This window comes from Chelonia mydas, chromosome 3 (genome assembly GCF_015237465.2).
Source record: "Chelonia mydas isolate rCheMyd1 chromosome 3, rCheMyd1.pri.v2, whole genome shotgun sequence".
Taxonomy (NCBI): domain Eukaryota; kingdom Metazoa; phylum Chordata; order Testudines; family Cheloniidae; genus Chelonia; species Chelonia mydas.
In genome coordinates, this window is record NC_057851.1 from 171,417,679 (window position 1) to 171,431,687 (window position 14,009).

Sequence of the window (14,009 nt, forward strand, 5' to 3'; positions counted from 1 at the left end):
AGACATGGAGCCATTGATCACTACCCGTTGAGCCCGACAATCTAGCCAACTTTCTACCCACCTTATAGTGCATTCATCCAGCCCATACTTCCTTAACTTGCTGACAAGAATACTGTGGGAGACCGTGTCAAAAGCTTTGCTAAAGTCAAGAAACAATACATCCACTGCTTTCCCTTCATCCACAGAACCAGTAATCTCATCATAAAAGGCGATTAGATTAGTCAGGCATGACCTTCCCTTGGTGAATCCATGCTGACTGTTCCTGATCACTTTCCTCTCATGTAAGTGCTTCAGGATTGATTCTTTGAGGACCTGCTCCATGATTTTTCCAGGGACTGAGGTGAGGCTGACTGGCCTGTAGTTCCCAGGATCCTCCTTATTCCCTTTTTTAAAGATTGGCACTACATTAGCCTTTTTCCAGTCATCCGGGACTTCCCCCGTTCGCCACGAGTTTTCAAAGATAATGGCCAAGGGCTCTGCAATCACAGCCGCCAATTCCTTCAGCACTCTCGGATGCAACTCATCCGGCCCCATGGACTTGTGCACGTCCAGCTTTTCTAAATAGTCCCTAACCACCTCTATCTCCACAGAGGGCTGGCCATCTCTTCCCCATTTTGTGATGCCCAGCGCAGCAGTCTGGGAGCTGACCTTTTTAGTGAAAACAGAGGCAAAAAAAGCATTGAGTACATTAGCTTTTTCCACATCCTCTGTCACTAGGTTGCCTCCCTCATTCAGTAAGGGGCCCACACTTTCCTTGGCTTTCTTCTTGTTGCCAACATACCTGAAGAAACCCTTCTTGTTACTCTTGACATCTCTTGCTAGCTGCAGCTCCAGGTGCGATTTGGCCCTCCTGATATCTTTCCTACATGCCCGAGCAATATTTTTATACTCTTCCCTGGTCATATGTCCAACCTTCCACTTCTTGTAAGCTTCTTTTTTATGTTTAAGATCCGCTAGGATTTCACCATTAAGCCAAGCTGGTCGCCTGCCATATTTACTATTCTTTCGACTCATCGGGATGGTTTGTCCCTGTAACCTCAACAGGGATTCCTTGAAATACAGCCAGCTCTCCTGGACTCCCTTCCCCTTCATGTTAGTCCCCCAGGGGATCCTACCCACCCGCTCCCTGAGGGAGTCGAAGTCTGCTTTCCTGAAGTCCAGGGTCCGTATCCTGCTGCTTACCTTTCTTCCCTGCGTCAGGATCCTGAACTCAACCAACTCATGGTCACTGCCTCCCAGATTCCCATCCACTTTTGCTTCCCCCACTAATTCTACCCGGTTTGTGAGCAGCAGGTCAAGAAAAGCGCCCCCCCTAGTTGGCTCCCCTAGCACTTGCGCCAGGAAATTGTCCCCTACGCTTTCCAAAAACTTCCTGGATTGTCTATGCACCGCTGTATTGCTCTCCCAGCAGATATCAGGAAAATTAAAGTCACCCATGAGAATCAGGGCATGCGATCTAGTAGCTTCCGTGAGTTGCCGGAAGAAAGCCTCATCCACCTCATCCCCCTGGTCTGGTGGTCTATAGCAGACTCCCACCACTACATCACTCTTGTTGCACACACTTCTAAACTTAATCCAGAGACACTCAGGTTTTTCCACAGTTTCGTACCGGAGCTCTGAGCAGTCATACTGCTCCCTTACATAGAAGCGCCAGTGTGGACAGCACTATGTTGGCAGGAGATACTACCGCTGCTCATTGGGGGTGGTTTAATTATGTCGACAGGAGAGCTCTCTCCCATCAACACAGAGCGGCTACACGGGAGATCTTACCACAGCACAGTTGCATTGGTACAGCTGTGCCGCTGTAAGCTTCCTAATGTAGACATGGCCTTAGTTTTGCTGCCAGGAACATTAGCTCCTCCTTGTTTTCTTCAGCTCCTTCTGATTGGAGCAGTGCTCCTAACTAAATTCACTGAGCCCAATCAGGTGCCTTGCTGTTCCATTCTTTTTCTGACTTGTGGTACCATTTTGATTTTCCCCCACTGACTGATTTTTCACAGACAGATATTAAACTTGATTCTTGGTCCCACGATGATCTTAGAACAATGCTTTATAACTTCTCTAGATACATTTTTATGACTTATGCAATGAGTAAAAACAATTTTCTTATTTTTATGATCCTTTCTCCAAATGTGAGGAGAGCTTACTGCAAGATGTAGACTTTATGTTCTGTCTAGTGAAGCTGTTAAAAAAAGATACTGCAGTAAATAATTAATTGATGTAATAATGCATTACTCCAACATCTTCATGTTCTGGAGCATGAAATTAAAATTCTGAGGTGTGGGATTTCAGTGCTTTTTTTGTTTGAGTTTACGTAAGATTTACGCTTCTATTGAAAGAGACAGTTTTGCACTTCTCTTGCCTTCTATCTAAGATCAAGGATACATGAGCTTAATATGTGGGTATTTCTTCTGGCAGGAGACTATATCCTACACTTGCAGAGGAAATGATTTTGTGATCTCTACTTATTAATGTTGTTTATTACTTGTATTATCATAGCATCTACCATGATCCACTTATGTCGTTAAGTTTGCGTGGAAGAGGGAACAACTATAAATTAAGAAAATGTAAAAGCCACTCAGCTTAATAGACACTAACAGCCTTGTGCTGCAAGATGCTGAGCATCTCAACTCCCTTTGACTACCTTGCAAGTTGAGGAACTCAGTGGCTGGCAGGATCAAACTCAAATCACGTGTTTCAGAGTAACAGCCGTGTTAGTCTGTATTCGTAAAAAGAAAAGGAGTACTTGTGGCACCTTAGAGACTAACCAGTTTATTTGAGCATGAGCTTTCGTGAGCTACAGCTCACTTCATCGGATGCATAGCATATCGTGGAAACTGCAGAAGACATTATATACACACAGAGACCATGAAACAAAACTTCCTCCCACCTCACTCCCCCGCTGGCAACAGCTTATCTAAAGTGAACCTCAAGTAGAGCCATTTCCAGCACAAATCCAGGTTTTCTCACCCTTCCCCCCCCCCCCACACACACACATACAAATTCACTCTCCTGCTGGCAACAGCCCATCCCCCTTTGAAACCCCTCTTTATAATGCGCATGATAATCACCTTGATTATCATGCGCATTATAAAGAGGGGTTTCAAAGGGGGATGGGCTGTTGCCAGCAGAAGAGTGAATTTGTATGTGTGTGGGGGGGGGGGGGGGGAAGGGTGAGAAAACCTGGATTTGTGCTGGAAATGGCTCTACTTGAGGATCACTTTAGATAAGCTGTTGCCAGCGGGGGAGTGAGGTGGGAGGAAGTTTTGTTTCATGGTCTCTGTGTGTATATAATGTCTTCTGCAGTTTCCACGATATGCTATGCATCCGATGAAGTGAGCTGTAGCTCACGAAAGCTCATGCTCAAATAAACTGGTTAGTCTCTAAGGTGCCACAAGTACTCCTTTTCTTTTTTCAAATCACGTGCTTTACTTTTATTTGAAACTACCCAACTAATACATTGTAGGGATAGAGACAGAACTATATTTTTGAAGTACAACTGAGAAACAATGTGCCTAGAAAGTCTGCTTTGAGATGGATGGATACTTTACTAGCTTATAAGTGGGCGTTCACCTGTATGGCACAGCCTGAACCTCAACAGAATACCAAAGTTGCACTGAAGTGGTGCAGTCTCCCAGATCTGTCTCAGAAGGAGATCAGGATTTCCCTAGGCTCTGGGGATGTGAATGAAACAGACTCATGTCTGCCCTGTCCATGTAATCAGAACAGGTCCATAAATCATGGAATCGGCTTTTTAAGTAACATGCTTCGAAAAAGACAGTCTTGGGAGAGAAATATATAAATGCATACTGTTTTTAAAGCACTCAGATACTCTGACGATGGTCACTAATTTAAGAATCAGGATAGATTGATTGCAGAATCAAAAACCCCGAAATAATTTGAAGCCATAATTATTACGTTACCACATTGTCATCTCTTTGGAACATTAGACCAGGAATGTCTTTGAAAATATGTAGGAACTTAAAGAATGCATTTAGGAAGAGAACATTTACATTTTTAAAGGTTTCAGAGTAGCAGCCGTGTTAGTCTGTATTCGCAAAAAGAAAAGAAGGACTTGTGGCACCTTAGAGACTAACAAATTTATTTGAGCATAAGCTTTCGTGAGCTACAGCTCACTTCATCGGATGCATGTGAGCTGTAGCTCACGAAAGCTTATGCTCAAATAAATGTGTTAGTCTCTTATGTGCCACAAGTCCTCCTTTTCTTTTTACATTTTTAAAGTGAGTTGTAGAGGGTGCATGCACCAAAAGCATTACAGGACTGTTTTTAAGTTTTGCTGCTTAAAATGAATGACACTCAGCAGTGAGATAATGGAACAAATATGTCCCATAGCAGTGCTAGTCTTCCAGTTGTGTGTTTGGATTATCCTCGGACATTTATGTCTCACAGGCTCTGAGTTATATAAAAGCTATGGGCCAAATCCTGCCCTGTGCTGCATAGGTGTCTTAGAAGGCAAATGGGCATAGGGAGCATCTTACTCGCCTTCCACCCAGCAACATCCACCGAGTAGGGCAGGATTCCAACTCCATGCTCATGAGAGCACTAGACGGGGGATCAGGCTGCTGTGCCTGCTGGCACTCTGCAGCCCCAGTGGATCGTGGTCTGCTGGCAAGGGAGTGTGGCTTGGCAACATGTGTACAGCACACTTCTGCTGGGAATGCAAGCAGTTCCTTTTAAAAAGCCAGCAGCTTATGCCTACCACAGGTTTTGTACCCATCTGTCTCCTCCATTGCCCCGAACCATCCTGGTGGAATGTCTCTAGGTAACAAAGCCTGCACTGCCCCAACCATGTGGCTCCAGCAAGCCAAGACAGGGTATAACCCTAGAATCATTGGGTCTGCAAGGTCAATACTGAACAATGTGTTCAGGAATAATGTTGTCTGGGCAACAGCTTCTGTCAGAGCAGCTCTTTGGGGAAGTATTCTCAGCCTTAATCACATTTACCTACTTTCTTGACATTATTTTAGAAGCTTAAAACCAAACTCTGATTTCGGATCAGGTTTATTTTTCCTCCCATTTTGTAACCTTTTCTTAGGTGATAGGCATCCTGGTACTCCGTAATATGCATGGGCACATGATCCTGCTCATGCCCGGCTCTGGAAACCTATGGGCACTCTGTCCATGCACTTCTTTAAGGAACAGTGTTTGATATAGTATTCTGTTTGCAGAGATGGAAATTCTAAATGTATTATGCTTACGTAATAGTATAGGACATATTAAAGGTTAACGTAGTCAAAGCTCTGAGATTTTTCCACTGCCCAAGATTAAAAGAAAAATCAAGCAGGTGTCTAAACCAGTGGAATGATATTGATGTTACTTGAAATTTACATGCTAGGTGAATTGTTCTAACCAAGTTTGTAATATTTTACCGAGATTTCTTATTAATAGTCCATAATTTGTAGTTTGACAGTGTCTTTGTAAATAAATCTGATTATCAGCGAGTATTTTACAATAGATTTGATTTGGGAATTCTCCTTTCCAGATAAGCAAAATATTGTTGCTTCCTTGCGGTTGCTAAGCAGACTTTTGTAAAATTACTGTCTGTGTCTTAGGGCTAGGCTGCACTGGCAACGCCAGCGCTGGGGCACTGTTTACACTGGCGCTTTACAGTGCTGAAACTTGCGGCTCTTGGAGGGGTGTTTTTTCACACCCCCGAGCAAGAAAGTTGCAGCGCTGTAAAATGCCGGTGTAGACCAGCCCCTAATCTGTTTGTTTGTTTTGAGCTGCAGCCCTTGAGTAATCCAGGGGTCTGAAAATTGAATTAATCTGTTACAAAGTAAAAAGCTGCAGGGTCTGAATCTCCATTCTGTTCCAACAGTTTGAAGTCATTGGAGTTACACTAGCATAAAGCTGGCACAGTGGAGGGAAGAATCAGACCACGGTCTTTCATTAGCCAACGGAAAATGGTGGATTGTACATTCATTGTTGTTTGGTTTTTAGGCTCACAGCGCGCCTCTTCTGTTGCTGCTTCACGACTGGAACAGGCCCTGTCTGAAGTAACTGTGCAGAATACTGCCCTGAGGCAAGGACCCATGCAACTCTGGACAACTCTGGAACAAATCTGGCTCCAAGCTGGTACGTCTCCGTGTTTTTGCTATTAGTCCCTATGCAGAACTTTAAAAACCGGACCAATCTTCCCTTCATATCTAAAGTTTTATCCTGTAAACCCTCACTATCCTGCACAATAAAAAGATTGCAAGATGAGGCCACTAAATTATAGGATGTTATATTTATGTCAAGGGCTACAGAAACTTCAAATACAGTGGAGGTAGACATCTTAAAAGTTAAAATCCATTGCATTGGTAGATTGGCCATACCAATAATCTTCTCCCATCTCATCTGTATCATACTTATTGGAAGGGATTAAGCAGTCTGTAGTGTATGAATCTTAAATCTGAGAGTGATCTGGGTTTATACATTTACATACTTATGTAAATAGCTATTGCATCTATTTGTGTGAATGGTGACATCAGTTGCATCAGTCATTTACATATCACATTCTTGGGCGTCTTAAACCCCAAATGTAGATAGAGACCTGGGATGAAATCCTAGTAAAACTCCCAATTGATTTCAGTGGAGTCAGGATTTCACCCATGGTGCCATTCATAAAGAATGAGAATCAATTAATTAATTTTTAAAAGTATTTTGCTTTTGACAGTATGTGGCCGAAAGAGGGGTTGGAGTTAGCTCAACAAATGTCTAATAGGCTTTACAACAGACCAGCATTTGTGTTTACTGATTAAATGAAACTGCTTCTTATGAATGGGAGAAACTTTATCAAAGATTTGTTTATAAGGGCATCTTTAAAAGGAAACTATTAAGGTTGATTGGGCATTACAGACAGAAAATATGGGTATAGTGTTAATGAATAACTGTCAACACATTTATACATATCTACAGTGACACTATGGAGACCAAAAGTCAAACTAGTTGAGTTTCAGGCTTCTTGCAGCCAAATATTTTGGATTAACACACAGGCCTGTGCCCAGGGGCCCTGATCAATTTGGGGACCCTTAGAACTGCCAGAACAATGGCCCCACCCCCTGCTCCTCCTCTACCCCCTGAGGCCCCGCCCCTGGCTAGGCCAGAAGTTGGAGCCGGGCCAGAGCCACAGAGGGAGACCAGGTCACTGTGGGGAGCCTTGGACCCTCCTCCTGCTCCGGGTGGGAGTCTGGGGTGCCTGAGAGCAGCTCCTTGCCTGTGTCCCTGCCCACCAGGGTGTGCCACCCAGGACAGTTGGAGGGTCTGGGGGCCCAGGGGCACCGCAAGCTGGGAGTGGGCGTCATGGCCCTTCCACTTTTAACAAAAGAAACCTGCCTTTGGGGTGGCTGAGAGCAGGGAGTGCCCCATCATCAGCGCTAGCCCCTGTTCAGCCAGGGCCGGCAGGCTCTGTGTGTGGCTGCCGTTCCCAGCCCGAGCTCTGCAGGTGGCAGATGAGTCCTGTTCCTGGCAGACGGAACCCGGCTCAGGGGTGGGAGTTGCAGTGTCGGGAGACAGGGAGGGGATGGACATAGCTGGGGAGGCGTTGCTCCTCCCAAACAGGGGAGGGTCACGTGCGACTGTCCCCCACCCCCAATTTCTGGGAATGCCGAGCTGCTATGCTCGGTCTGCGGCGGCGGGGCGGGAGGTGTGGGGGAAGAAGAAAGGGGAAGAGAAGGGGAATGGGGGACGGGTGGGGGAAGAGGCAGGGGGAAGAGAAGGAGAAGGGGGATGAAGGGGGGGCAGAGGACAGTGGGGAGAGGAAGGGGGATGGGATGGGGAGAGTCAGTGTGTGTCTGAATTGCCTGAGTGGCCGCAGCTCCTGCACTCAGGTCACCCCACAGCTGCCCCTCACCCCCGTTAAGCTGTCCCCCACAGCACCAGCAGCCCAGGTATCACTCCAGGTCAGGGGAGGTCAGGGGGAGAGAGCCAGTGAGCCAGGAGAACTGGCTTCAGCGCGCACACACTGCCTCCCCCCCCCCCCCCGACTCCCCAAATACAGCAGTCAAACTACACTTATGGAAGGGATGCACCTGCCCCTGGGGCCCCACCTCAGCTCTCGCTGACCTTTAGGCAACGTTTAAATCCATGGCTTATCCGAGCCCCGTCCCAGCAGACTCTGGCGTCCTTAGTGCCCAGGCCATCTGGCAGCTTGCTCTGCAGTGCCGCTGGAGGGTGGCTGCTCCCAGGCACCTGCTCTCTTGCTCTGTGCTGGGCGGCGCTGGGGCTGCAGCTCCCCTGGGCTCTTCCCCCTGTGGCAGCTGAGGCGCTGAGTGCAGGGGCAGGAGTGCAGCAAGCTAATCCTGGGGGCTCCCACAGCGTCTCCCGTGTGCCTGCCTCACACAGTGCACCACTACACAGAGCCCAATAGCCCCTTGGACACCTGCCCCCAGAGCCTGGGATTCCCCTCGCCCCTCTGAAGACCAGGATCTCCTGGACAAATCCAGTCCCCAATCTGTCCCATATTAATATGTGCCTTACTAAAACAGTCCTTTTCTTCATAATAGACTACAATTTCATTAACCAAAGCAAACAACTATGGGACAAATCGATCCTAAATACCACCTCATGCTCCATAATGCAAACCATCCTCAACTCCTCAGGCACAGTGGACCTGTCTACCACTAGGGTAAACTCATCTGTGCAGGTGACAGCTTTCTTGGGGTTCAGTCCAAGACTGTGGAATGAACTCCTGCAAAAACTAAGAACTAACCCAAACCTCTCCACCTTCCGCTCCAAGTATATGAAGCAGCTTTTCAACCTTGCCTTTGCACGTAAAGACATCAGACATAATAGCCCTCAGATTATATCTATGGTAACAAACCCCAAGAGGGAAAGGAAATCACAGTTGACAGATGCAAGTCATGTTGCATCTTTGGAAGGTGCGCAGCTACCATATGATAAGTGTGGTATAGGAACCTGAGTAGAATGGAATTGTTACCATAAATGATCAAAACTTGGAAACTTTGAAAGTACATGTTTTCATAGAATATCAGGGTTGGAAGGGACCTCAGGAGGTCATCTAGTCCAACCCTCTGCTCAAAGCAGGACTAATCCCCAATTTTTGCCCTGATCCCTAAATGGCCCCCCCAAGGATTGAACCCACAACTCTGGGTTCAGCAGGTCAATGCTCAAACCACTGAGCTATCCCTCCCCGCAGCCTATTGCCACTTCAAGGTCCCAGCACACAATCAAGTGCATACCCGTGCCTTCAGGCAGCTGGGGTTTGTCTGATTCTGGGTTTTTAATAACAAGCCTTAGTCCTTGGCATAATAGCTTTTCTTAAAGGTGTCAACAGTCCTGTCAAGGTATTTGTATTAATAAGCCTAAATGCTTTTTGCTGCAGGTCCTAGAAGCAGCTCCTCACCAGGGCCTCAGTTCAGCAGAACATTTGTCTTCAGGAAGGGGGCTTAAGCATGCGTTTAAAAGCAGTCCTGAAACAGGGGCCAGGCTGTGCGTCGGGTTCTTCTTGGGAACCCAGGTCCATGCTGCCCCTTTCAAAGTCTCCTTCAACAAGTTCCAACTGACTACTACTCCTTCCAAGATAGTCAGTTTGCACTCAGGCTTTCCCTTTTGAGAGTTGATTAAACATTACTTCCCCTTCTTGGGGGAGGGGCACATGCACCCTGTTTCAAATTTTCCTTTATTTTATGTTTGTACAGCAGATAATACATTGAGGGCCCAATTCTGATCTGAGTGGCCTCAGGTCACTATTGCAAAACAAAATAAATTAATAATAACTTTAAAAAATACTGCCCCATCCCCACACCAGAGGAAGCTGTAAGTAATCCCCCTGCTGTGCTTTGCAAATGGTATGCAGTACTTTTACTATTAAGAACCCTAGCTATGAATACCATCAGAATAGTATGAGAAGCTGGATATGAGTCAACAGTGTGCCCTTGTTGCCAAGAAGGCTAACAGCATATTGGGCTGCATAGTAGGAGTGTTGCCAGCAGATCGAGGGAAGTGACTATTCCCGTCTATTCGGCACTGGTGAGGCCACATCTGGATTATTTTGTCCAGTTTTGGGGCTCCCACTACAGAAGGGATGTAAACAAATTGGAGAGAGTCCAGCAGAGGGCAATGAAAATGATCAGGGGGCTGGGGCACATGACTTATGAGGAGAGGCTGAGGGAACTGGGCTTACTTAGTCTGCAGAAAAGACGAATGAGGGGGGATTTGATAGCAGCCTTCAACTGCCTGAAGGGAGGTTCCAAAGAGAATGGAGCTAGGCTGTTCTCAGTGGTGGCAGATGACAGAACAAGGAAAAATGGTCTCAAGTTGCAGTGGGGGAGGTCTAGGTTGGATATTAGGAAAAACTTTTTCACTAGGATGGTGTTGAAGCCCTGGAATGGGTTACCTAGGGAGGTGGTGAAATCTCCATCCTTAGAGGTTTAGAAGGCCCGGCTTGACAAAGCCCTGGCTGGGATGATTTAGTTAGTGTTGGTCCTGCTTTGAGCAGGGGGTTGGACTAGATGACCTCCTGAGGTCTCTTCCAGCCCTAATCTTCTACAATTCTATTTGCCAGTCACTGTGGGTGTATAAACGTGTATTCTGAAAGAGGGATCTGAGAAGTTAATGTTTATAGGGCTGCTAATCCATTGCAGAAAGAAATCTGGCCTAGGGAATGTTCTCACCAGCTTTTCCCTGTTAATATCTTGTCAGTGCTCTTTTCCATCTTTTTTTGAAAACATAAAAGTGGTTATTCTGCAAAGGGAACAACTAAAAAAATTAAAGTTCAGGTTTAGGGTTGAGCCTCACCTTGAGTTTTATTAAATCCTTTCAACAAGATGGCTTTTGTGTCAGAGTGACGTGTTATCACAGAAAAGCAATGTTTTAAAACTTTCAAATATCTTTGTTCTGTAGAGCTATTTCTACTCTGAACTTTGTGGTTTTGATGCTGGCTACTAATAACTGTGTGCCTTATCTGCGTACTAGCCTTTGAATACTGCAAGCCCGTCTTAATAAGGAGAGCTCTGTTACTTCAAACTGTGTGGCTATATTATTTTATGCTTTTCTTTTGACTACAGCGTCCACTTTGTTTGCCATTACTAGCACTCTTAATCTAACAATTAGCTTCTTGCCTAACCCAGTACTTTACCAAATATGGCTACTCACAGCAAAGTACCTCTTGTAATTTGATATGGGATTGGTTAGATGCCTGCTAAACACAATCTACAAATTTTAGCAGGTAGATCTCTAGCTGACTTTTTTCAGAGATACACTTAAAAAGAAATTACTAGGAGAATTATTCCACCCCCATCAGAATGTGGTGAGTTTGGGAGAGCCACTTTCTAACTCAGTAAACATGTCAGCAATTTACCCTGTACAGATATTACAGTGAATGTGCCATAAATGTGAGGAGAGCCAATGCAGAATGGCACAGTTAGCTAATGGAAAACATCTGCTCCCTGGTCTTATCTACAGTAGAAGGTTTTTCTTCCTTCACAAAATACTTTTAATTTTATTTATTATGGGCCAATTCCTGGGAAACAGGAGCTACGTTAGAGGAGATGGACCTTGTTCCACAAGAAAGTGTTGCGGGGCTAAGGCTTGGAATCCTCAGCCCTGACGGGCCAGGATCCACACAGCCACATCACAGATGCTATGGCAGGAAATAGAACGATGGAGGGGACAGGAAAGGGCGTAGCCTATTTTCTCCAAATATTCTTATGTAATGCCATGCAGATCAACCAGTAGTACTCACATTAGTGCTGTTTGCACAAGTGTTTTAGATGCTTTCCCTCCTTAGTTTGCAATGACCCTAAGCCCCCTCAAACATTGCGTTGTTGCTGAAGTTGTTTAAGATTTGTAAGATTTCTTTACCAGCTTTGGTGAGATCTCGAGGATCAGCCATTATCCTACAATGTGGTAGCAGCTGCTGAAGCAGTTTAAATATTTTTGTTTCAAAAAGTGCTTTGAAATTTTAGAATTGCCCATTCATTACTTGAATTCTTGAGCTTTTAAAATGCTGCAGGTTTGCTGGGTGTTCTTTCCAGTCACATAAACTAGATAAATACAAGAAGCTGGAGCCTGGGAGAGGGGGAAGAAGACTTATGCTTAACATCAGAGCATTTACTACAAAGCAAGTATGCAGCTGAACAAAGATTCACAATAAGGAAGGCTGCCCCATAGTATTTACTCTCCTAGCCTGGAATGTTTAATAGGAGGTGTGGATTACATTTCATGTTGAATCTGGATGGAAGGAGCAATAATGTGAGGTGCCCTTGTTCCCTGTGAAATGTTATTGTTGAAGGAAGGAAGCCGTCGTTGGTATCACTAGGTCTTCCAGTTTAGTAGACCCTGCTCCAGGCTCCTCCAGCATAGGCCAAGTGTCTGTTTAGAAAGGAGCCTGAGCTAAACTCTCAAATGCAAACACCTCTGAACCATGGGGATGGTTGGGTTCATCTCTGTCTTGCCATTACCTCCATCCAACATCTCTTGTAAACAGCCCAGAGAAACCAAAAGGACTCTTCTCCTCATAGTCAGTTCTGCACATTATGGATTTCTTTCACCTTCCTCTGAGGCATCAGATATTGGTCACTGCCAAAAGCAGGATACTGGACTTTGTGGACCAGTAATCTGATAGAAGGTGGCAAATCCTACATGCCTATACTTTTTCCAAAACCCAGCCCCTAGAAAGAAGGCAAAAGAACATTAAAATTACATAAACTAAATAATCTTCAGGGTCCACCAGTAAAAAGTACGGTAATGGCTTGGTGCCTCGCAGATGATGGCTAAAGAGAGTTCCAGAGTTAGGGCCACACCTGAGAGGTATAGACCACCTGCAACTCCCAGTTGGTCAGCATCTCTCAGGATCAGGGCCTTAGATGGGAATAAGGTGCACACACAAACCACTTATGAAAAAAGCAGGACATTTTCACATGCCAGCTATGGAAAACACTCCTGATCATAGGACCTTGGGAATTGTCATACAGGATCAGACCAGTGGTACAGCTACTCCAGTGTCCTGTCTTTGACAGCAGCCACTACCAGATGCTTCAGGGAAAGGTGCAAAAAATCTTATAATTAAAAAAAAAACAACACCCTGCCCATAGGAGAACTTTCTTCCTGCCATCAGTTAGTGTTTGGCTTCTGCCCTACATCATGACAGTTTATATTCTGTGTACATTTTTACCCTGTATAATGTAACTGTGGATGTTCTTATCCATATAAATGTCTGATCTTTCTTAGAATCATTTTAAGCTCTTAGCTTTAATGAAGTCTTTTAGCAGTGAGTTCAACAGGTTAATTATGTTATGATTAAAAAATAATTACTATTTAAAAGTAATTGGATGTCCCTGGCCTTAGTAGTGGATTTGGACCACTGCACTGACCCTGCTTGGGGTCTGCATCATGTGTGGACATGTGGCCCTCGACCATCCTTGCCCTGCCTCCCTGCTGCCATGGAGCAGTGGTTCAATGTGGGCCAGTTATGCAGGGCCTCTCCAGGCAGACTGCCCTTGGCTGCCCCCCACACAGAAGGACTTTGGCAGCTCTCCTGCTTTTTGGGTCTTATGTGCATACAACCTCTGGTCAGTGAGTGTTCTGCGCCATACTGATCCACAGAGTGTGTGTGTTACAGCCCCCAGATACAGGTACATTTTTAGCTCAAACTGTAGCGACTGATGCTTTTAGCTCTGGAGGTTCCCAGTACAACCTACGATGTGTCGGCCAAAATGACGGTCATTACGTGCTCACTTAAAGGATTTGCCCCTAAGTTTAATATGGCTCTTTGGTACATTTTGCAACCGCTTTGTTTGGAATGAGCCATACTATAGAGAAGTGGTTTCCAAACTTTTTTTTCCAAGGACCCCTTTGGCGCCTAACTGTCCTGAACCCCTTTCATTTGCATTACTACCAGAATGCACCTGCCAGCATGGGAACGTCCCCGCCAACACGATCTCTCACGCACAGTGCATGTGAGCTCATGCTGTGCTGAGGATGCCATTTTGAGAACAAAATGGCATCCTCCATGCAGCAAAAGTGCCAGAATACTGTTCTGGCAC

The 14,009-nt window shown here is 45.5% G+C and overlaps 1 protein-coding gene across 8 annotated transcripts in view; it reads left to right on the forward strand.

Annotated features, from left to right (window-relative positions):
• TTC7A (tetratricopeptide repeat domain 7A) overlaps positions 1–14,009 on the forward strand; it is a 260,649-nt gene that overhangs the window by 184,097 nt on the left and 62,543 nt on the right. For all 8 annotated transcript variants that reach the window (XM_037895864.2, XM_043543797.1, XM_043543798.1 and 5 more), the window contains one exon: positions 5,962–6,096. In XM_037895864.2, the coding sequence (XP_037751792.1) occupies positions 5,962–6,096 (135 nt within the window). The remainder of the gene's footprint in view (positions 1–5,961; positions 6,097–14,009) is intronic.